The sequence below is a fragment of the Plecotus auritus genome (genome assembly GCF_963455305.1).
Source record: "Plecotus auritus genome assembly, chromosome: 9".
In the NCBI taxonomy this organism is placed as follows: domain Eukaryota; kingdom Metazoa; phylum Chordata; class Mammalia; order Chiroptera; family Vespertilionidae; genus Plecotus; species Plecotus auritus.
In genome coordinates, this window is record NC_137783.1 from 138336496 (window position 1) to 138358585 (window position 22090).

The 22090-nt window shown below is 39.6% G+C and overlaps 1 protein-coding gene and 1 pseudogene across 7 annotated transcripts in view; both read left to right on the top strand.

Annotated features, from left to right (window-relative positions):
• The window catches only part of CKAP5 (cytoskeleton associated protein 5), a 91770-nt gene that overhangs the window by 23097 nt on the left and 46583 nt on the right, over window positions 1-22090 (top strand). For 5 of the 6 annotated variants that reach the window (XM_080642831.1, XM_080642834.1, XM_080642833.1 and 2 more), the window contains exons 2-13: window positions 1627-1720; window positions 2209-2402; window positions 3123-3329; window positions 9320-9491; window positions 10461-10593; window positions 10815-10915; window positions 12955-13068; window positions 17567-17671; window positions 19180-19269; window positions 19383-19547; window positions 20082-20210; window positions 20889-21071. In XM_080642831.1, coding sequence (XP_080498957.1) covers window positions 1664-1720; window positions 2209-2402; window positions 3123-3329; window positions 9320-9491; window positions 10461-10593; window positions 10815-10915; window positions 12955-13068; window positions 17567-17671; window positions 19180-19269; window positions 19383-19547; window positions 20082-20210; window positions 20889-21071 — 1650 coding nt within the window. In that variant the 5' untranslated portion in view covers window positions 1627-1663. The remainder of the gene's footprint in view (window positions 1-1626; window positions 1721-2208; window positions 2403-3122; window positions 3330-9319; window positions 9492-10460; window positions 10594-10814; window positions 10916-12954; window positions 13069-17566; window positions 17672-19179; window positions 19270-19382; window positions 19548-20081; window positions 20211-20888; window positions 21072-22090) is intronic. The other variant, XM_080642836.1, reaches the window with a different exon arrangement.
• LOC308257768 lies at window positions 7603-7888 on the top strand (annotated as a pseudogene). Its single transcript has one exon. The product of its transcript is annotated as an uncharacterized misc_RNA (transcript).

Genomic DNA, 22090 nt, shown 5'->3' on the forward strand with positions numbered 1-22090 from the left:
CGTTGGGCACAGGGGCGGGTCTCAGCCCATCCTCAGCGCCCCCGCCCAGCCCTTCCCACAACGCCCCCGGTCCCCTATCTGTGGGCAACCCCGCTCCGGCCACTGCAGCTCCCACACACTGACAGTGCCTGCCCTGCTTGCACCCGCTGACAGCGCAGAGCGATTGGGGCTAGCACCAGCAACTAGTGCAACCAGCAGCTGCTGCCCCAATTGCCCCTCAGGAGTAGGGGGAAGTGGAGAAGCCCTCAGGGGTGATCAGGGCTGGCAGCTATAGCTCGCACCCACTGACAGCACCGAGTGGCGGCTCCAGCTGTGGGTGCAAGTGGGGCCAGCGCTGGCAGTGGGTGTGAGTGAGGCCGGCGCCAGCAGCAGGTGCAAGTGCCAGGTGGGCCCGTGGCACGCAGAGCAAAGAATTTTCAGTAACCACCAAAGGCTCGCACCTATGACAGCAACCGGAGCCCTGCCTTGGTCTGGCGCCCCAGCTCACCTGTGCCACCATCCTGCCATGGCCGACACCCACCATGTTCCGCGCTCTGCCACCTGCTGCCAACACCCGCCATGTTCCACACGCGCACCCTGGTGGTCAGCGCACATCATAGTGACCAGTTGTTCCGCCGTTCGGTCTGTTTGCTTATTAGGGTTTTATAGATATGCATTGAAAAAAGTCTGGAAGGACTCAAGTGGACACACACTTTAGTGTTCATCAAAGTGGTGAAATTACGTTTTAATACTTTTCTTCTTTAATATTTCCTGTACTTTCCAGATTTTCTGCAGTTAGCATAAATGACTTTTATAAGCAGAAATAAATGTTATCTAAATAAATAGCATAAAGTTATTAAATATTGACTATAAACCTCTCTAAAAAATTGTTTAAATATAAAGTTTACAAAGGAATAGTTTATTCAGGGGTTTAATTTTTTACTAATTTACATAAACATTGACTAAAGTCATATTTGCCATAATTAGATAGAGAGCTGGGTAGCATTGAGATTTTTCCATATTGATTACTTTCTATAAGGAATTTTAGGTTAACAGTTGAAAGTATGACATTCTTTGAAACTCTTGCCCTTTTTTAAAAATTGATTTGAGAGAGAAAGAGGGGAAGGTGAAAGAGAGGAAAGGGGGTGGAGAGAGAGAGAAACATTGATTTGTTGTTCCATTTATTAATGCATTCATTGGTTGCTTCTGTGTGTGCCATGACCAGGGATCAAACCCACAACCTTGGCATATCGAGATGAGGCTCCAACCAACTGAGCTACCTGACTTCACCTGGCCAGGGCCATCTTATCTTGTCCTTTTAAGAGGCCAAGTAGCTCAGCTCTTCTGTTTTATTCTATCTTTGTCATGTATCTAAGAAGTTCCCATTGGGAAAATATTTAAGCACCTTTTTTTAAAAAAAAAAAAACAGACATATCCTTTCTAGATTTATTTAGAGTTTTTTATTGACTTTTCTGTGTGTTTACATTTAAAATGCTCTATTAATGTAATTAAATGGGTATATAAACAAAGAATGGGTTTTAAATTTTATTGGTGCATCATGATAAAATAAAAACCTGAGAAAAATCATTTTGTCTTAAGAGACTGCTAGATGCTAGAATTAATAGGTATCGATTTTTATTTGACCAGGAATTACTCTTAATTCTAAGGAGAAACTGGAAGCACAATGGGAGATGACAGTGAATGGTTGAAACTGCCTGTTGATCAGAAATGTGAACACAAGGTGAGACTTTTCTGGAACTCAAATTTCAGTATATTGGCTTGTTTTGTCTGCAGTTATACCGTGTAGTGTAGTAAAAACCTGCCCAATGATTACACAGTACAACTGAAAACAACGTACTTTTGGAGATTGGGCAGTTTCAGCAGGATGATTCATGTTTGAACTATCACATCTTTAATGCCATGTTCTAAAGAAGTAATAATACTTGAATACTTTGTATCCAATGGAAATACATTTATAATGGCCTGTTATGAATTTTAGATGACCCTAGTAGAATGTCATAAATACTAAATATTTACAAGAAAAAGTTTATTAGCTAATTTTTTTTAAAAAGTATCTGAATTTCCTTAACTCCTTTTTTGTTTCCACTCATGAGGTCTTTTGTTTAGATTACCTGGTATAGGGTAGTTATTTTTCCCTTCCCCTTAATTAACAATAAATAATAATAGTATTATTAAGTTTTGTTTTTCAAAACATAATGTTTCTTTTAGCTGTGGAAAGCAAGGTTAAATGGGTATGAAGAGGCCCTGAAGATCTTCCAGAAAATAAGAGATGAAAAGAGCCCAGAATGGTCCAAATTTTTAGGATTGATCAAAAAATTTGTGACTGATTCCAATGCAGTGGTTCAGTTGAAAGGATTAGAAGCTGCACTTGTTTATGTCGAAAATGCCCATGTAGCAGGAAAGTAAGTAGTTTCTTTTCAACTGTTCCGTTAAAAAACCCTATCTGGTGCTACCTGGATTAATCTATGTATATTTATGGATCACTGTTCTTAGTTATTAGCACTTTTAGATTATATTCATTTTCTTACTTTCATAGTTACTTGATACTTGTGAGGCTTTTGGTGTTTTGTTTTGTTTTGTTTTCAGTCTTTATCTGTTCTCAGAAGTACCTGAGATCTCTAAAGGGGAACAAATTAAAAATCAGATCTTGAGTTTCTACCTTCTGTGAAGAAATTCCCTTAAGGGGTGTTTAAAATTATTATTTTTTTAAATTTCACAAAATCGAGAACTTGATAATCCTATTTTTGTATGATATATCTGTGTGTGTATGAAAGATCTGGAAGTTGTGGAATTTCAAGGGATTTTTTTTTTGTTTTCTTGTTTGAATTTTCTACATTTATAAACAGTCTATGGTTCTGTGTTATTGTCCGGTATGAATGTCTTAAACCTTTGCACTTTACTCTTGTGTAATAGAACCTTGAGACCAAATGTTCAATCCTAGTTTTTTAATATCTTCAAACATAAATTTAAAAATTAGAGACTCGTTTAAGCATTTTAAAAAGTAACTGTGTATCGCCCTCCCCCCCTCTCCACACACACACTGACTTACATGATCTTTTCTAGCTCTTCCTACTGAAGTGTGTTTTTGTGTGTGTGGTGGTTGTTTATAATCTATATTACAGAACTACAGGAGAAGTTGTATCAGGTGTTGTAAGTAAAGTGTTCAACCAACCCAAAGCCAAAGCCAAGGAGCTAGGTATCGAGATTTGTCTGATGTACATAGAGATTGAGAAAGGAGAGACTGTGCAAGAAGAGCTCCTAAAAGGCCTGGACAATAAGAACCCCAAGATTATAGTGGCCTGTATAGAGACACTGAGGAAAGCCTTAAGGTAAGACCTTTTCTTTTTGCATTAGTTCTATTAACTAGTGTCTCAGTTGAGTTTGGGTTCCTGGTTTAAACAGAAATGAAAACTGCTAGACTTGACTTGGCATGCCATACCAATCAGGAAAGTGACTTGAAAAAGCTGAACTCATTCCTCGAGTGTGGCACTTTGTATTCAGTAATTTTAGCCTTCAAGGGTGTTGCATAATTATTTTATTTAAATTCCTTTCCTCCCTCCCTCCCTCCCTCCCTTCCTTCCTTCCTTCCATAGTAGGGGACTTTATTTTTTTGTGGGTTTGTTTTGTTTTGTTTTTAATTCTCACCTGAGGATATTTTTCCATTGATGTTAGAGAGAGGGAAAGACAGAGAGAAATATTGATGTGAGAGAAACACATCTATTGGTTGCCTCCTGCATGCGCCCTGACCAGGGCCGGGGCCAGGGAGGAGTCTGCAACCAAGGTATGTACCCTTGACTGGAATCGAACTCGGGACCCTTTGGTCCACAGGCTGATGCTCTATCCACTGAGCCAAACCAGCTAGGGCTTAAATTCCTTTCTAATGAAGATGAACAGGGAATATTTCTGACCTGTTTTTAGATAATGAATTGGCCTTTTTGTTGAAAAGCACTCCTCAGGGTATTTAAGCAGCTCTTTCTCTGACATAAATTTATATACTTTGAAGTATTGGCTATCCACAGTTTGTTGACCTTTATTTAGGTGCCTTTTTATAAAATAGAAGCAAATGCTATACACCTTTAAACAGAAGTACAGCAATAGCAAATAGAAAATAACTTTTACTCTTGTATAATAAGTTATTTTCAGCCCTAGAATTTGGCAGTGAATTTTTTCTTGAATAAGTGGTTGTAATTTGCTGTGGAAATCTGAATTAGACAAACTACTAGTTTGTTCTGATTTGGCAGTCCTTATCTGATATCCTGTTCCCCAAACCATCCACGTGAGATACTTTAGAACAGCAGTCGCCAACCAGTGGTGTCTGCGAGGTCCAAAAGGTTGGTGACCACTACTTTAGAAAACAGCTCTACTGAAGCCCTAAATATGTGACCTACGGAAGTGAAGATCATCTCAACTCTCTTATGATTTTGTATATGACCTACTTCTTGGAGAAAATGCTTCCTTTGGTGTTTATCTTACATGAAAGTATCAAAATTTTTAAATTTTGTTAAACTATCTTCAATTTCTATCTTAAACGTTTAAGTTGTCTTTTATTTGGTTCATAATGTTCTTTTATAAAATTTGACTTTCACTTATATTCTTGTGAAATAAATGTTTTCTCATGTCTAGCCTATTATTATAGTACTAGAGGCCTGGTGCACAGATTCGTGCACATTGAAAAGAAATTAGTTAGAAGGTGGCCGGCGGGGCAGGACTGGGCGAGATAAGCCAGACACGCCCTGAAGCCAACCTCCCGTGGTCTCTCCCCAGCCGGCCGCACCTGAGGCAGCGCCGGGGCTCGAAGGGTGTCTGCGGAGTGAGTGGGGTCCCTCCAGCAGGTGGGGTCCCTCGGCCTGGCCTGTGGGGATCGGGCCGAAACCGGCAGTCCGACATCCCCTGAGGGGTCCTGGAGTGCGAGAGTGCACTCTGCAAAGTTGCTGTTGCTTGGCAGCTCCTGCGTTGAGCATCTGCTCCCTGGTGGTCAGTTCACGTCATACCTACTCGGTGGTCAGCCAGTTGCTTAGCTTTTTATATAAATAGATTAGAGGCCCGGTGCACGAAATTCGTGCACAGGGGTGTGTGTCCCTCAGCCCAGCCTGCACCCTCTCCAATCTGGGACCCCTCCAGGGATGTCCGACTGCCCGTTTAGGCCCAATTCCAGGCAGTCGGACATCTCTCTCACAATCCAGGACTGCTGGCTCCCAACTGCTCACCTGCCTGCCTTCCTGATTGCCCCTAACCGCTTCTGCCTGCTAGCCTGATCACCCCCTAACCACTCCCTTGCCAGCCTGCTTGATGCCTAACTGCTCCCCTGCCAGCCTGATTGTCCCTAACTGCCCTCCCCTGCAGGCCTGGTCCCCCCCCAACTGCCCTCTCCTGCAGGCCTGGTCCCTCCCAACTACTCTCCCCTGCAGGCCTGGGTTCCCCCCAACTGCCCTTCCCCGCAGGCCCGGTCGCCCCCAACTTCCCTCCTCTGCCAGCCTGGTCACCCCTAACTGCCCTCCCCTGCAGGCTTGATCTCTCCCAACTGCCCTCCCTTGCAGGCCTGGTCCCTCCCAACTGCCCTCCCCTGCTGGCCATCTTGTGGCGGCCATATTTGACCACATGGGGGCAGCCATCTTGTGTGTTGGAGTGATAATCAATTTGCATATTACTCTTTTATTTGATAGGCTAGAAGCCTGGTGCATGGGTGGGGGCCGGCTGGTTTGCCCTGAAGGGTGTCCCAGATCAGGGTGGGGGTTCCCTTGGGGCGTGGGGTAGCCTGGGCGAGGGGCCTGTGGTGGTTTGCAGGCCGGCCATGCCCCTGGCGACGCAAGCAGAGGCCCTGGTATCTGGGATTTATTTATCTTCTATAATTGAAACTTTGTAGCCTTGAGCGGAGGCCAGGGCCGGCAGGAAGCTTGGCTTCCTCCATCGCTGGGGGCAACCCAAGCCTCCTGCTTGCTCCAGCTCCATGGCTGTCACCATATTTGTTGGGTTAATTTGCATACTTGTTCCTGATTGGCTGGTGGGCGTGGCGGAGGTATAGTCAATTTGCATGTTTCTCTTTTATTAGATAGGATAGTAGGCATGTATTTTTATAAATAGTAAATAGTATGCTGGTTCTTATCTTAGAAATTTAGTGAATTGACTTGATTATCAAAACTGTGCTTGTATCAGTAGATCTGTTCTGCCCTTAGTATTGGATCTCTAATAAAATATATATTATACTATAGTCTTCTACCTTTTAATTAGAAGTTTTTAATGTAGAATGCTATAAACTCTGGTTACTTCATTTTAAGCTGACTAGGAGAATAAGGGTAGAAAAAGAACAAGTTAGACATATCTTCTTACATCTTTCTTATAGATGTTATTTAGTCCCATTTCTGTGTGGTTCTTTATTTGTCCTAAAGCATCTCAGAATTTATAAGTGGAACTAGACAGTTCTCTCAGACCTTCAAGAACCTTGAGACCTTGCCGAAACCGGTTTGGCTCAGTGGATAGAGCGTCGGCCTGCGGACTGAAGGGTTCCGGGTTCGATTCCGGTCAAGGGCATGTACCTTGGTTGCGGGCACATCCCCAGTAGGGGGTGTGCAGGAGGCAGCTGATCAATGTTTCTCTCTCATTGATGTTTCTGGCTCTCTATCCCTCTCCTTTCCTCTCTGTACAAAATCAATAAAATATATTTAAAAAAAAAAAAAAGAACTTTGAGACCAAATGTTCAATCCTAGATTCCAGAGCTTCCTTAAGCTATCTGTTAGTGATAGTTTCAGGAGACCAAATATTGTTCTGTGGCCCCTAAAACGGGCTTCTAGAACCCTTTTGTTTTTTTCTGTAGTAATGTGTTTAGTACCAAAATTAATTTTTTAAGGTATTTTCCATCTAGACCTGGTCCAAATTTTTTTTGTTTGGTTTTTTTTGTTTGTTTGTTTGTTTTTTATCTTTCAGAAGCAGGCAAGGATAGTGAAACAAAAAATCAGGTGAAACAGTAATAATGTAAAGAAAAATTAAGAATCCCAAATGTTAGATTCTTCAGGCACCATGTTGAGTATCCCTAAAAAGAATGGTTTATTATCATCATAGGCAACTAGTTGAGTTTCATGTTAAGATATCTATATTTCAACTATTTTCACAATCAGGTGTCTTGTTAAGTATCATTTTCTAGAGAGAGTATTTTCACAGTCTCCTTTTTTTGCCTGTTGGAATATGTCAGTAGCTATTACTGAAAAATTTTGTTGTATTTATACATTTGAGATAAATGTATGTGTACCCATTAGTTAGATCATAGATGAATAATATATATGGGTCTTACTAGAGAATTTCAGTGTTCTTTTATAACTAAATTCCTCTTGCTCCAGAATGTTATTCAGAGATGTTAACAGTGAATCAGAAAGCTAAATTTGGCAAGTTGGGAACTTAAAAATATAGCATGTGACAGATATATAAAGTTAAAGTGTTACCTTTCCTCTGGCTGCTCTGAAAAGCCATCTTTGCATTGTTCCTGTGGCCGCCTCTCCCTTGGCTGTAGCCACCTCCGCCCCACGCCTCCTCTGCCACTGCGGTCTCCAGCAGCTTTTTCGCCAGAGTCCTTTTTAAAAAATCCACTGCGGATCACCGGCATGCCCCACCATGTCAGATGTGGCCATGGACGCCAGCTCTGACATCACCACCAAGGGCTAAAAGGAGAAAGAAGTTGTGGAGGAGGCAGAGAATGGAAGAGACACACTTGCTAATGGGAATGCTATGAGGAAAATGAGGAGCAGGAGGTGAGGAAGAGCAGGAGGAAGGTGATAGGGAGGAAGAAGATGGAGATGAAGTTGAGGAGACTGAGGCAGCTACTGGCAAACAGGCAGCTGAAAATGATGAGGATGACGATGTTGACACCAAGAAGCAGAAGACTGGTGAGGATGGCTAAACAGCAAAAAAGGAAAAGTTAAAATTTTTCCCCAAAAAAGGCCACTGTGACCTATTCACCCCCCACTTACCATCTCAGAATCTAAACCTGATCACCTTCAAGAGTCACAGATGACATGTGCTCTTTGTCACTCAAAGAACCAAAACTTCTAAGGCCCTGTGTTTTTTCTTAAAAGTATTTTTAAAAGGAAAATTTGTATTTTTTATTTACATTTTATATTTTTGTACATATTGTTAGGAGTTAGCCATTTTTAATGACCTTGCGATGACCAAGCCAGCCTTTGGAACATTCTCTATCCTATTTCTGACTTTATTTGTGGAGTGACCATGTTCATTATAATCCCAAAGGAGAAAAAAAAACTTGTAAAAAGCAAAAACAACAACAAAAATCTTACTCTGAGCATTCCAGTAACTTTCTGTGTATGCACTTGGCTGTACTATAAGTAGTTGGGTTTATATGAAATGGTTAAAAGGGCCCAAAATTAAAGGTTTCTTTTTTTTGGCTAGAAGTTGCTATTTGTTTATTTGGCCTTTTTGATGTGTGTGAAACAGTGTTGTACAATAATAAACTGGAATTTTATTTTGCTGGAAAAAATAATTAAGTAGATAAATAAATAATTGTGTTACCTTTCTTAAAGAAGTCGGAATACAACTATTTTTCCCATGGAAAACTGAAGCAAAAAGGTTTAACTTGCCTGGAGTTACAGTGTGATAGCTTTAAAATCAGGAATGAAACCACATACTGCCAGGATTAGTTATCTATTGAGTTGAGCGAACCACCTTAATTGTAAGAACTATTAAAAAGAAGAGAAAAAAGAAAGCAGATTTCACTCATCTAAATATTTATAAATGTATTTGTTTATATTTTTATGCTTTTATATGTATATGCATGTATATTTAAGATATTACAAAAGTGTTGGTTCTTTAAGGACTTGAATTATTCCTACTCTAGTTATCTAGAAAGTTAGTTTTAAAATGGTAATATTGACCTGGCCAATGTGGCTCAGTTAGTTGGGCATTGTCCCATGCACCAAAAGGTTTCTGGTTCCTGGTTGGATTCCTGGTCAGGGCACATGCCTGGGTTTCAGGCTCAATCCCTGATAGGAGGGTGCACAGGAGGCAGCCATTTGATGTTCTGCTTTCACATCGATGTTTCTCTTTCTCCCTCTCCTCTCCCTTCCTCTCTCTCTAAAAATCAACAAAAATATTAAAAATAAATAATATAGTAATATTATTTTGGACCCAAGACATTAAATAGTATTCTTGGAATAATGACATATAAACATAGATGTGGTTATGAATTCCCTTCTTTTCTGCCTTAAAACTCAACTTATATAATTCTATAATATATAGGTATGTTTGTGTGAATGAAAGCTAACACTTTACCCAAGCAAGCATGTTGACAATTGTTTTTCCAATATTTTACTTTTAGTGAATTTGGTTCCAAAATCATCTTGCTTAAGCCAATTATCAAAGTGTTGCCAAAACTCTTCGAATCTCGAGACAAGGGTGTGCGAGATGAAGCCAAACTAATTGCTGTGGAGATTTACAGATGGATTCGGGATGTTCTGAGACCCCCATTACAAAATATAAACTCTGTCCAGGTGAGGCACAAAGTTTTTGCATAAGGTTAATATATGAAGATATTTCCTTCTTATTGTTGTTGATATTCTATCCTTACAAATCATTATTTTTTTAAATCAGTTGATTCTTCTGAGCATAGCCAACTGTCTCTATTGTTACTTTGTCCTCTCAAGTTAAATACCATGCATTTGGTGATTCCTGGATGTTAGTCTTGAATCTAGCAGTTTAAAAGATCCCTTTATAATGCTATTGGTAGCAGGATTTAATATCTGTTTAGACAAAATTAATTTCTTTTTTTATTATAATTTATTATAATCTTTATCTGATACAAATATATCTGAATTCATGAACTAATAAGGGTGTCCAAAAAAAATGAATTTTCTTTTTTCTGTGTGCTTAGCCATACATCTTCAGTGTAGTAAATATAAGTCATTTTGTCTTATGCTACAAAATGTACACAATTTAAATTTATCTTGTCCCTTTAGAGCAGTGGTTCTCAACCTTTCTAATGCCGCGACCCTTTAATACAGTTCCTCATGTTGTGGTGATCCCCAACCATAAAATTATTTACGTCGCTACTTCATAACTGTAATTTTGCTACTGTTATGAATCGTAATGTAAATATCTGTGTTTTCCGGTGGTCTTAGGCTCTACAGCAGCGATTCTCAACCTGTGGGTCGTGACCCACAGGTTGAGAACCGCTAGCAGGGTCGCCTAAGATCATTGGAAAACACAGATATTTACATTACGATTCATAACAGTAGCAAAATTACAGTTATGAAGTAGCAACGAAAATAATTTTATAGTTCGGGGTCACCACAACATGAGGAACTGTATTAAAGGATCGCGGCATTAGAAAGGTTGAGAACCACTGCTTTAGAGCCATATAAATAAGAAATTAAGTTCTTACGTAAGTAAATATAAATAAGTATGTTATCTAATGGTAGAGATGTAGATAATGTTTTTAAAATATTTTATTATATTTACAGTTGAAAGAACTAGAAGAAGAATGGGTCAAACTGCCAACAGGTGCTCCTAAACCAACTCGGTTTCTGCGTTCCCAGCAAGAATTACAAGCGAAATTGGAACAGCAACAGTCTGCTGGTGGAGATGCTGAGGGAGGTAAGCCCATTTTAAACACTGGTCTCTATAAAAATTGGCAAGAACAGGCCCTACCACAAAAACCTATGTTCACTAGGCATACTTTGTAGGACTACCATTTAATAAAATATAAGTTGCATATAGTACTAATAATTCTGTATCAGGATTTCATCAGAGGTGTGAAAGGACTGATAACAGAAATAAAATCATTCCATCCATTTTTGTTGTTTTTCTCCTGGAAGGTGGTGATGATGGTGATGAGGTGCCACAGATAGATGCTTATGAGCTTTTGGAAGCAGTAGAAATTCTTTCCAAACTTCCCAAAGACTTTTATGACAAAATTGTAAGTAATGGTAAACTTCTTTCATTTATTTCATTTTAAGTAACTACTATAGTATGATTAGAAATGCTCTGCTGAGCCATTTCCTGGTGTACCCTTCCACCCTATATTGTCCCTAATAGAGTGAATTAGTTGCTTCTTCTTTGTTCCCATAGATTTTGTGTATATACTTACTATTGCACTTTTTTTTACATCTTGCCAAAAACTAGAACATTTTTCTTGATGTTTCCCTTTTCCTCATTGTATCTCTGGTTTTACCTTTAAATATCTCAAATTCATCTCCATTTTTTCATCCCACTGTCCAGTAGTTACTCTAGGGTTTCTTGATCTTGACACTCTTGACATTTTTTCCCCAGATAATTCTTTGTTTTGGGGGAATCTCCTGTGCCTTGTAGGCTTTTTAGCAGCATCTCGGGCCTTGACCCACTAAATGTCAGTAATACCAATCTCCCAAGTCCTGATATAAAAAATGTCTCCAGCATTTGCTAAATGTATTCCAAAAGACAAAAGTATCCCCAATTGAGAAACAGTCTTATGCCAACCACCATCATGTCTTGCCTTATGTGCTTCAGTACTACAGTTGTCGTCATCATCTTTTTTTGTTTGTTTGTTAATCCTCACCCAAGGATATTTTTCCATTGATTTTTAGGGAGAGGGAAAGACAGAGAGAAACATCGATGTGAGAGAAAACACATCAATTGGTTGCCTCCTGCATGAGCCCTGATCAGGGCCCAAGCTGGGGAGGAGCCTGCAACCAAGGTACACGCCCTTGACCGGAATCGAACCTGAGACCCTTTGGTCCACAGACCAACGCTCTATCCACTGAACCAAACCAGCTAGGGCTACAGTTGTCTTTTTAGAAGACTCCCTGTCTTTGCTCTTGCCTCCTCCTTCCCATCAGATATCACAATGTAATTAGAGGTGTCATTTACCAAAATGCAAATCTTCTCATATCATTGCCTCAATAAAACTCTTTAATGGCTTCCATGAGTTTTAAGATGATGCCTGATATCATCCTGTGGCCCTTAAGGTCATTTCTGGTACCTTTGAGGCCTCTGCTTACCTTCCAGCCACATCTTTCATTGCTCTCCACACTCCAGTCATGTGGAACTTCTCCCAGTATCAAATGTGCCACACTTGTTCTTTTTATTTTTTCTTATAAGCTTTAGGACTTAACATTGCTGTTCTTTCTGCTTATTCATTTTTCTCCCCCCCATTCAGCTCATAATGCCTCTTTATCTTCTGGATCTCACCTTAAGCATCACTTTTTAGGAGGGATCTTATTTGTCAGCATAAACTAGGTTAAAACCTCTTGTTGGGTTACCAAAGCCTTGTAGTTATTCACTAAAGAGCTTCCTATCTCTTCTAACAGCTCCTTTCATATCCTATAAACTTCCGATTAACAACTAAATATTTAATAAGTTGAATTGAACTGTAATGTCCTCTAGGGAGGCTAGTTTATCATCTTTCTATCCCCAATTCTTTCAAATAGTGCATATTCAAATTATTGAATGATTGATCTCTAATGGAGCATATTTTCCTTTATGGCTATAAAACAAGAGGGTAACATTTTACTCCCAACCTAGAAAACTAATCTTTAAGATTAGAACAGTTGGTTATGTGATTATTCTTTTCTGGTCTTTTTAATATTGATAGCATGGAAATTCCTTTCTCCTGTAGTTGTGCCATTGTCAGAAACTTTAGAAATGCTTTCTATCAATGTTTTCTGTTTAATACCTGCTCACTAACATTTACGTAGAAAACGAGAAGGAAAAGTCTATGGCATCTTACTCTGTTTACTTACTTTAGAATTTAGGAATATGAAATATGAAAATACTTTTTATATATGAACACAATTTTATATATATGAACAAAACATTCTGATTAGCTGCACAGGTTTGCCATTTTGTTTTTTAACCAGCTTTAGAAAAGTTTCTGAAAACAAAAAATATTTATCTTTGAAATAGTAGCATGAAAGAAATAGACTTTTATTTTGCTCTCGTATTTTCTATTCTACAAATGACTCATATTGTGTCTTGCAGGAGGCAAAAAAATGGCAAGAGAGAAAAGAAGCCCTGGAGGCTGTAGAAGTACTAGTGAAGAACCCCAAATTGGAAGCAGGCGATTATGCAGATTTAGTAAAAGCTTTGAAGAAGGTAAATGTGAGGCGTTTCAACATCTGTGTCCCAACAACAGTCCAGGCCATTGTATTTTTCTTTATCCGTCATCCTTTTTATTACAAAACATTGCTATTTAAGGAACACTATGATGGTTTTTAAATTCTAAGCATTCATTTTTTAAAGATTGATTAAAATTATTGTTCTAGGTTAGTTTGGAGGGATTGGTTTTCAGTCTTTATCACTTTAAGTATGTTATTTAATAACATGTACACCTCAAGAAAAAGAGGGTCTTGCTGATCTAGACCCAAGTATTCCAGTTTTATAATTCTGTAGGATGAACTATTTATTTTGCTCCATTTAATGGGACAGATATTACATATGAAGAATTTTTTTGTTAGATAGTAAATGTTGATATGCTATATTATATCAGCATGTAAAGCAAAGGATAATGGTCAATTATAAAGCAGGCAAGTACTAAATAAGAAAGAACTATTTTTAGAAAATAATTCCTTTGATATTGCTTAGGTCTAACCAAGTTGATTGCTGCTGGTGGATATTTTTGTATCCTGGCTTTTCATAAAATCTGATAGTACAGATCAAACACCGTGGGTATGGTTATAGAATGTAAGAACAAACTGAAGACTTCATCTTGAATACAGCAAGATTGAAAACTTTGCTTATTTCCCTCAGCCTGAAATTACAGAGAATTAAACTGGTAGGGGGAGGAGGTTAATTTTTAATTAAATTAACTTAAGTACAATAATTCTCATTATTCCAGTAGTTATGTTCTATAAAATTACCACAAACGCTGAATTAGCCAATACTGAAAAATTATTTATTGGGGAAATACAGGGTTAGGATCCTGCAACCCTTTGATCATAACATTTTCATCAACTGACACACAAAACAATACATAACCATGTTTTCTTCTTTTTGAAGACATCTTATTTAATATATATTATTGATTCATTAACATCGAACTCACAGCCAACAGCCCTATAACTCATGCCTGAACAAAGCTTATCTAACGCACAAAATTTCTGTGTAAGGTAAATCACAGCCTTTTTGTGCTTAGGAACGCTGAACAGAACGTCAGCACTACACTTGAGGGTCATTTTACTAGTAAATAGTAAAAGCACATTTTTAAAAAACACCAAAATACACACAAAAAAAAACCAAAACATGACACTAAATAGATCACAAAAAAAGATACTTGTTTACTGTATGAAAGAAGGAAACAGTTTTGCTTTGTTCAGTCTCAGCTGAGAATGTGCACATCAGGCAGTTCAGATTTTTTGTAGCTCTTGTGCTTGTCTGTGAATGACCAGGAAAGTGCTGAGCGTAAGAAAGCAAGAGCTCTGGTGTCAAAACAGACCTAGGTTTGAACCACCATTTGCTAGCTCTGTGAGCTTGAGCAAGTTAATGTCTACTTAATCTTTGAAATCTACAAAATTGAGATAATAATAGTAGCTGCTTTATAGGGTTGGGATGAGTATTAAATGAAATAGGGTTATAGCACCTATAAAATTGTCATCTAATTCATTCTTAATAAATGTTAGTCTCTTTATGATCCTTACTCCTCAGCACTTAGGGATTGCATGTAGGTGCCAATTAGAACTTACTTGCATGTTATGCATTACTGATTGATTAATTTGGGGAATTTGGAATGAAGCATTCTGCTTACAGAATACCAAATCTTAGGGATTATGAAATCCAGAGTAGCCCAGCCAGTGTGGCTCAGTAGTTGAACACCTACCCATTAAGCAAGAGGTCACTGGTGTGATTCCCGGTCAGGGCACATGCCCAGGTTGCAGGCTTGATCCCCAGTGGGGGGCATACAAGAGGCAGCTGATCAATGTTTCTCTCTCATTGATGTGTCTGTCTCTCTGTCCCTTTCCCTTCCTTTCTCTCTAAAATCAATAAAACATATCTATATATATAAAAGCCTAAGCGACCGAATGACCAGTTGCTATGATGTGCTCTCACCACCAGGGGGCAGGTGCTCAATGCAGGAGCTGCCCCCTGGTGGTAAGTGCACTCCCCCAGTAGGAACGCCACTCAGCTGACCAACAGGCACCAGAGGCCGGGCTCAGGGGCATTGCGAGCCTCTCCCGCATCAGTGGCAGCACTAGCGAGCGGCGACAGTGGCAGGTGCAGCAGGGCCAGGATGAGCGGGAGCGGTGCTGTGCCCAGCTCAGGCTCCTCCTTGGCCACCTGCCACTTCGCACTACTACATCCCTCAGAGGATGTCTGGACTGCCGGTTTCAGGAATCGGGCCAAAACCAGCAGTCCGACATCCCCCGAGGGGTCCCGGGTTGCGAGAAGGTGCAGGCCAGGCTGAGGGACCCCACCAGTGCACGAATCCATAGTGAAATGGAAGCATTACTTCTACTTGACAAAACAAAAAAACACACAAGGGTTTGGGGCACTTAAAAGTAAAAGCAGCTTTTTAATACCAGCTGACTTGGGCAGTATACCAACAGTAAAATTTTAGCAGGAAGGAACCCAAGCATAGTCACTGTCTTGCTAAAGTGACACAGACACAGCAACTACCTGTGAGTTTTGGTAAGTGCTCGGCTCTGTGGGGTGTAATATAGGAGTGTGGTAGTATAAAGAGTGCTGGAGGAAACTCTGCTAAGAGGCTCTAAATACAAATTTGATATCATTAGGTAACAAAACTGGTAACTGCGAAGCCAGAAGCTCCCTCAGAGGAATGGTTGCAATGGTGTTTGTAATTTAGAGTCTTCATGGACTTCTTGATGGTACACACAGAAGTTTCTACCTGTGCTCCTGGGGTATAAATGTTAAAAGCTGCTGCTCTGTGGGGTCTTCCAGAAAAACATTGTCTTAGCTTTCCCTGCCCCAAAGCAAAGTCAGTGGCTTCCAGCTTCTCTCCCATTATCAGAGTCTCCTCCTCTACAGTGTGCAACTCTGACAGCCCAGACTACCACTAATGGAGAGTTAGTGATTGGAAGTTGAGGTTTTATATATGTACTAGAGGCCCGGTGCACAAAATTCGTGCACGGGGAGAGGGGTGTCCCTCAGCCCAGCCTGCAGCCTCTCCAATCTGGGACCCCTCGAGGGATGTCTGACTGCCCTCTCACAATCCAGGACTGCTGGCTCCCAACTGCTCTCCTGCCTGCCTTCCTGATTGCCCCTAACCACTTCTGCCTGCCAGCCTGATCACCCCCTAACCACTCCCCTGCCAGCCTGATTGATGCCTAACTGCTCCCCTGCCAGCCTGTTTCCCCCTAACTGCCCTCCCCTGCAGGCCTGGTCACCCTTAACTGCCCTCTCCTGCAGGCCTTGTCCCCCCCAACTGCTTTCCCCTGTAGGCCTGGGTCCCTCCCAACTGCCTTTCCCTGAAGGCCTGGTCGCCCCCAACTTCACTCCTCTGCCAGCTTGGTCACCCCTAACTGCCCTCCCCTGCAGGCTTGATCGCCCCCAACTGCCCTCCCTTGCAGGCCTGGTCCCTCCCAATGGCCCTCCCCTGCTGGCCTGATCGCCCACAACTGCCCTCCCTTGCAGGCCTGGTCCCTCCCAATTACCCTCCCCTGCTGGCCATCTTGTGGTGGCCATCTTGTGTCCACATGGGGGCAGGATCTTTGACCACATGGGGGCAGCCATCTTGTGTGTTGGAGTGATGGTCAATCTGCATGTTACTCTTATTAGATAGGATAGAGGCCTGGTGCACGGGTGGGTGCCAGCTGGTTTGCCCTGAAGGGTGTCCTGGATCAGGGTGGGGGGATCAGGGTGGGGGTTCCCTTGGGGTGTGGGGCGGCCTGGGCGAGGGGCCTGTGGTGGTTTGCAAGCCGGCCACACCCCCTGGCGACCCAAGCAGAGGCCCTGGTATCTGGGGATTATTTATCTTCTACAATTGAAACTTTGTAGCCTGGAGCGGAGCCAAGCCTTCTGCTTGCTCGATGGCGGCAGCCATTTCTATTGGGATTTATGTATCTTCTATAATTGAAACTTTGTAGCCTTAAGCAGAGGCCTGGGCCGGCCAGGGTGTGTGGAAAGCTTGGCTTCCTCCATCTCCGGGGGCAACCCTAGCCTCCTGCTCTTTCCAGCTCCGTGGTTGCCGCCATTTCTTTTTGGGTTTATGTATCTTCTATCATTGAAACTTTGTAGCCTTGAGTGGAGGCCTAGGCCAGCAAGGTCAGGCAGAAAGCTTGGCTTCCTCCATTGCCAGGGAAACCCCAGCCTTCCTCCTGCTCTTTGTGGCAGTAGCCATCTTGGGTGGGTTTATTTGCATATTCGCTCCTGATTGGCTTGTTGGTGTAGCGGAGTGATGGTTAATTTGCATATTACTCTTTTATTATTTAGGATTTTATTGATAAAACTTCAAGATAGAGTCTAAATATACTGAAGGGAAGCTCCCAAATTTGATATTGTTGAAGAAGAATCTCCTCTTTTGTAGGAAACTTAATTGGCTATTAACATAGTAGCTTTTAGAGTTCTTTTAAGAGAAAGTTTTCAGTTCTACAGGGTTGTGACTGGTTGTTGTTTTTTTTCTTTTTTTCCCTTTTTGTAGGTAGTTGGAAAGGACACCAATGTCATGTTGGTGGCTTTGGCAGCAAAATGTCTTACTGGCCTGGCTGTTGGGCTAAGGAAGAAATTTGGACAATATGCAGGACACGTAAGTAACAATTTATTTTTAAGTACAAATCAACAATATTATCAAGAATGTCAGGCTAGTTTGCTCTGTGCTTTAAAACAGCTCTTCAGCATAAATCTTTATATATTGGATAATATAAATTTCTCACTAAGTTTTATTAATATTGAGCATAACTCCTCATAACATTTCAGTGAAGATGTCAGTTATAACTAAATTCATTAGCTTTATGTAGAAAATCAGGCACTTGGCCTAAAATACTTAGTTGAGTTGATTTGCTTATTATTTATTAATATCTTGCTCTGTTTTTACAACATTATATATGTGTGTGTGTGTGTGTAGTATAACAGGATGAAGTAAAACTTAGAATAACCAGGACAGAGCAAAAATGAGAGAAGGAAAGGCCATATAAAACGAGAAGTGAAATTAGTATATAAAATATATTTTATAGTGTTTTCCTATTTAAAAAATAATTTACTCATACACCTGAGACATTTTACATAGGTTACACTGTTGGTGATATATCAGTTTACTTTATTCTAAGAAATCTGACTGAAGACATTTGTTGAATACACTATTTTCTTTGTATAAATTTGGAAACAATCAAATTTGGTAACAACTTTAGTAAATGGAGATGTTTAACTGTGACATCTGTCAGTTGGCCTCTACATCTGGTCTGAATTACTTAGAATGCTCCAGCATCTGAAAATTGACTGTGCTGAACTTAGCGTTTTACTTGCTAGCCACTTATCATTTGATTCCCTAGATAAATTTAAGAGTTTCCTAATAGTCCATAACCATGTGTCAGTTTTATATCGTGAAGCTAATATCTAACCTCTTTTAGTTATAGTATTTGGAGCTCACTTACTCACAGAATTAAAAATAATTTCAGAGAATATAACTGCGAAAAAAGATAGTACCAAATAAAAATAAATCATGACTAGCTTGTTATCAGGAAAATAAAAATAAGGGTCTAAAAAAGCCTTAGTCACATAAATCATATATTGAATTAAAATTATAATTATTTTATAGTAATCCATGCATATTATATAATATCTATGTGAATATGCTATCAGTGTATTAATGAGCTTTTTGTCATTTTTATGTTACTTATTAGAATATTTTATACTTTTTTATTAGGGATAAGTATTCAAGCTAGAAAACAATTTTTTAAATACATTTTAATTTACTAAATTATAGTTGGGATCGGCCGGCGTGGCTCAGTGGTTGAGCGTCGACCTATAACCAGGAGGTCACGGTTCGATTCCTGGTCAGGGCATATATCACAACATTTTTATGACCCCAAAAAGGAACCCTATGCCTGTTATCTGTCACTTCCCATTATTCCCTAGTCCACTTTCTATCTCTGTGGAATTGGCATTTCATATAAATGGAATCATACATATGTGATCCTTTGTGACTGGCTTTTTTTGATTTAGCATAATGTTTTCAAGGCTCTTCCATGTTATAGTATGTATCAACACATCATTCTTTTTGTTGCCAGATAATATTCTAGCTGTTCATTTTTATAGGTTGTGCCAACCATTTTGGAGAAATTCAAAGAGAAGAAGCCTCAAGTAGTACAAGCCCTGCAGGAGGCAATTGACGCAATCTTCCTTACTGTAAGCTAACAACATGAGTTTGCGCTTTTGTCTAAAGTAAATTTTGTTAATGTGATATTTTGATTGTTCTTTGCAGTTGAGAAAAGCTCATTGACCACATTTTATTTCTAAAGACCACACTACAGAACATCAGTGAGGATGTTTTAGCAGTAATGGATAATAAAAATCCAACCATCAAGCAACAGACATCACTTTTTATTGCAAGAAGCTTCCGCCACTGCACTGCTTCTACCCTGCCTAAGAGCTTGCTAAAGCCCTTTTGTGCTGGTCTACTTAAGGTATAGACTCTCTTTGAAATTGGGAAAATACTTTATATCTAGGAAAGATTTTTTTCCCCTACTAATCATGTACAGTGACTGAGTTTCAGACTGTTGATTATAGTCTTCTGAGAAGCTTTGGAAACTGAATCTAAATTTTTGTATTGTTATGTTCCTATTCTTTAAATACAAGTTAGCTTTATAGTTCTACTAATTGCTAAACATTTTGTCTCTTATTTGGCCCACTTACTGGCATTCAGCTGGATCTGGCCAAGCACAGTCATACAACTTAGATTATTTGAAGATCATTTGAATGTGAGGCACTTTAGATAGAGGGTAGGAGGAAAAGGAAGCACTTACATGCTGAATGGATTATCCTTAAGCAAAAAGGAATTTGTGAAAGAGGAACTGTTAATTGGCAAAAGGAAAGCAATACTTAACTTTAGTGAATTGTAAAAGGCAAATTCTTTTTCAAACAACCATTAGTCTGACTTAAAATCAGTAATACCTAAATTACCTTGTATTGAGATAATTTTGTTTACTTCTGGACTATAGCACATCAATGATTCTGCTCCTGAAGTCAGAGATGCTGCATTTGAAGCATTGGGTACCGCTCTGAAGGTGGTTGGTGAGAAAGCAGTAAACCCATTCTTAGTTGATGTGGACAAACTTAAGCTTGACAGGGTAAGATATTAATAGATTATAATGAAATTGGACAATAGTGCATTTGTCTGTTCTGTTTTATTCAAACAAAACTGATATCAACTCATGAAATTTATTTCATCATCACTGGTGGTTCAGACCTAGAGTTTGAAGGTATAGCTTTTGGAGATTTAAATTTTATCTCAAGCTGCAGTGATCATATTAGTAGAAACATCTTTCAAATTATAACAGAAATAAAGCTGAGTAACCATAATCTATAAAGGTGAAAACACTGTTTTAAAATAAATTTATTCTAATATCTGAAAAATTACCTTTCTAAATACGAATGTCTTCTATTAAAATGTGGTTATTGTAATTCTAATTTGTATAGAAACAAAATGTAAGAAAGTCTGGATAATTTATCTTTGTTGAAAAAGAAACTTTTCTCTCTAAATTCTCGTATAGTTGTGGTTTAAATCAGCAGTCACCAACCGGTGGTCTATGGACCTCTGGTGGTCCGTGAGGTCCGAAAGATTGGCGACTGCTGGTTTAAGGAAACTTTTGGAGCAGCGGTCACCAACCGGTGGTCCATGGACCACTGGTGGTTCATGAGGTTCGAAAGGTTGGCGACCGCTAGTTTAAATGATCTACTAAGTAATAAAATAGTGATTGTGTTTCAAAGTTGGGCTTAATTATGTTCATCTCAATTTCACTCTCCAGATCAAAGAATGTTCAGAAAAAGTAGAGCTAGTGCATGGTAAGAAAGCTGGATTGGCAGCTGAAAAGAAGGAATTCAAGCCTGTTCCTGGAAGGACTGCGTCTTCAGGAGCTGCAGGAGATAAGGACACAAAGGACATTTCAGTACCCAAACCCGGACCCTTAAAAAAGGCACCTGCTACTAAGGTTAATAGATGACTTGGAAAATATAGTTTAAAAATTAAAATTTATATAAGATAGGGTCTGAATCTCATGTTAATAGTGGTCCTTGCAATATAATTTCATTTGAGAAATGAACTCATTACCACATTCAAAATACAGCAGAACATCTGTTATGAAGACAGTGTGTTCCAACAATACATTTGGTTATTTGAAATTTTAATAGAGATAAAAATGGTAATGCAAGTACAGGAGTGCATTTTAAGAGATCAGAAAGTATTATTAAATAATGAAATAAAATGTGGCAAGGCACTTAACATTAATAACATCACCTTTGTCATTTTGCTAAAAACGCTGCTGAATTGCATCACTGAGTCTCCATACCAGTCCAGGTCTTGTTACCTTTGTACAGTGTGGAAGAGGAGAAAGTGCGTAAGTGGCTTTCCTTTAGCGAACACTTGTCCTGTGGGCTCTCTAAAGCATGAAGTTATCTACTGCAGATGCAAAAAGTTTGATTCTCTTTCCCCGCTCTGAACCCCAGCATGGAGTTAGGGGAAGAAAACTGACTTAGTGAACATCACTTTGTGAAGCATTTTACCTACATAATCTCAGTTAATCATCATAACAACCCTTGAGATAAATATTTTGTGACCCCTGGTTTTCCTGAAAAGGAAACAGGTTCAGCAAGGATAAGTGTACTGCACTGACTCTTACAATTTGTTCTGATTTTTTGTTGTTGTTGTTAATCCTTACCTGAGAATATTTTTCCATTAATTTTTATTTTTATTTTATTTTTTTTTTTGAGAGAGAGAGAAGAAGGAAGGAGGGGAGAGAGAGAGAGAGAGAAACATCGATTGGTTGTCTCCCACACACACCCTGACCAGGGCCAGGTATTGAGCCTGCAAACCAGATACATGGCCTTGACTGAAATCGATCCCCGAACCTCTCAGTCCATGGGCCGATGCTCTATCTACTGAGCCAAACCAGCTAGGGCTCATTCTGACATTCTGATATTTTTATTGTTTACTTGTTTATTATGTCTCCCT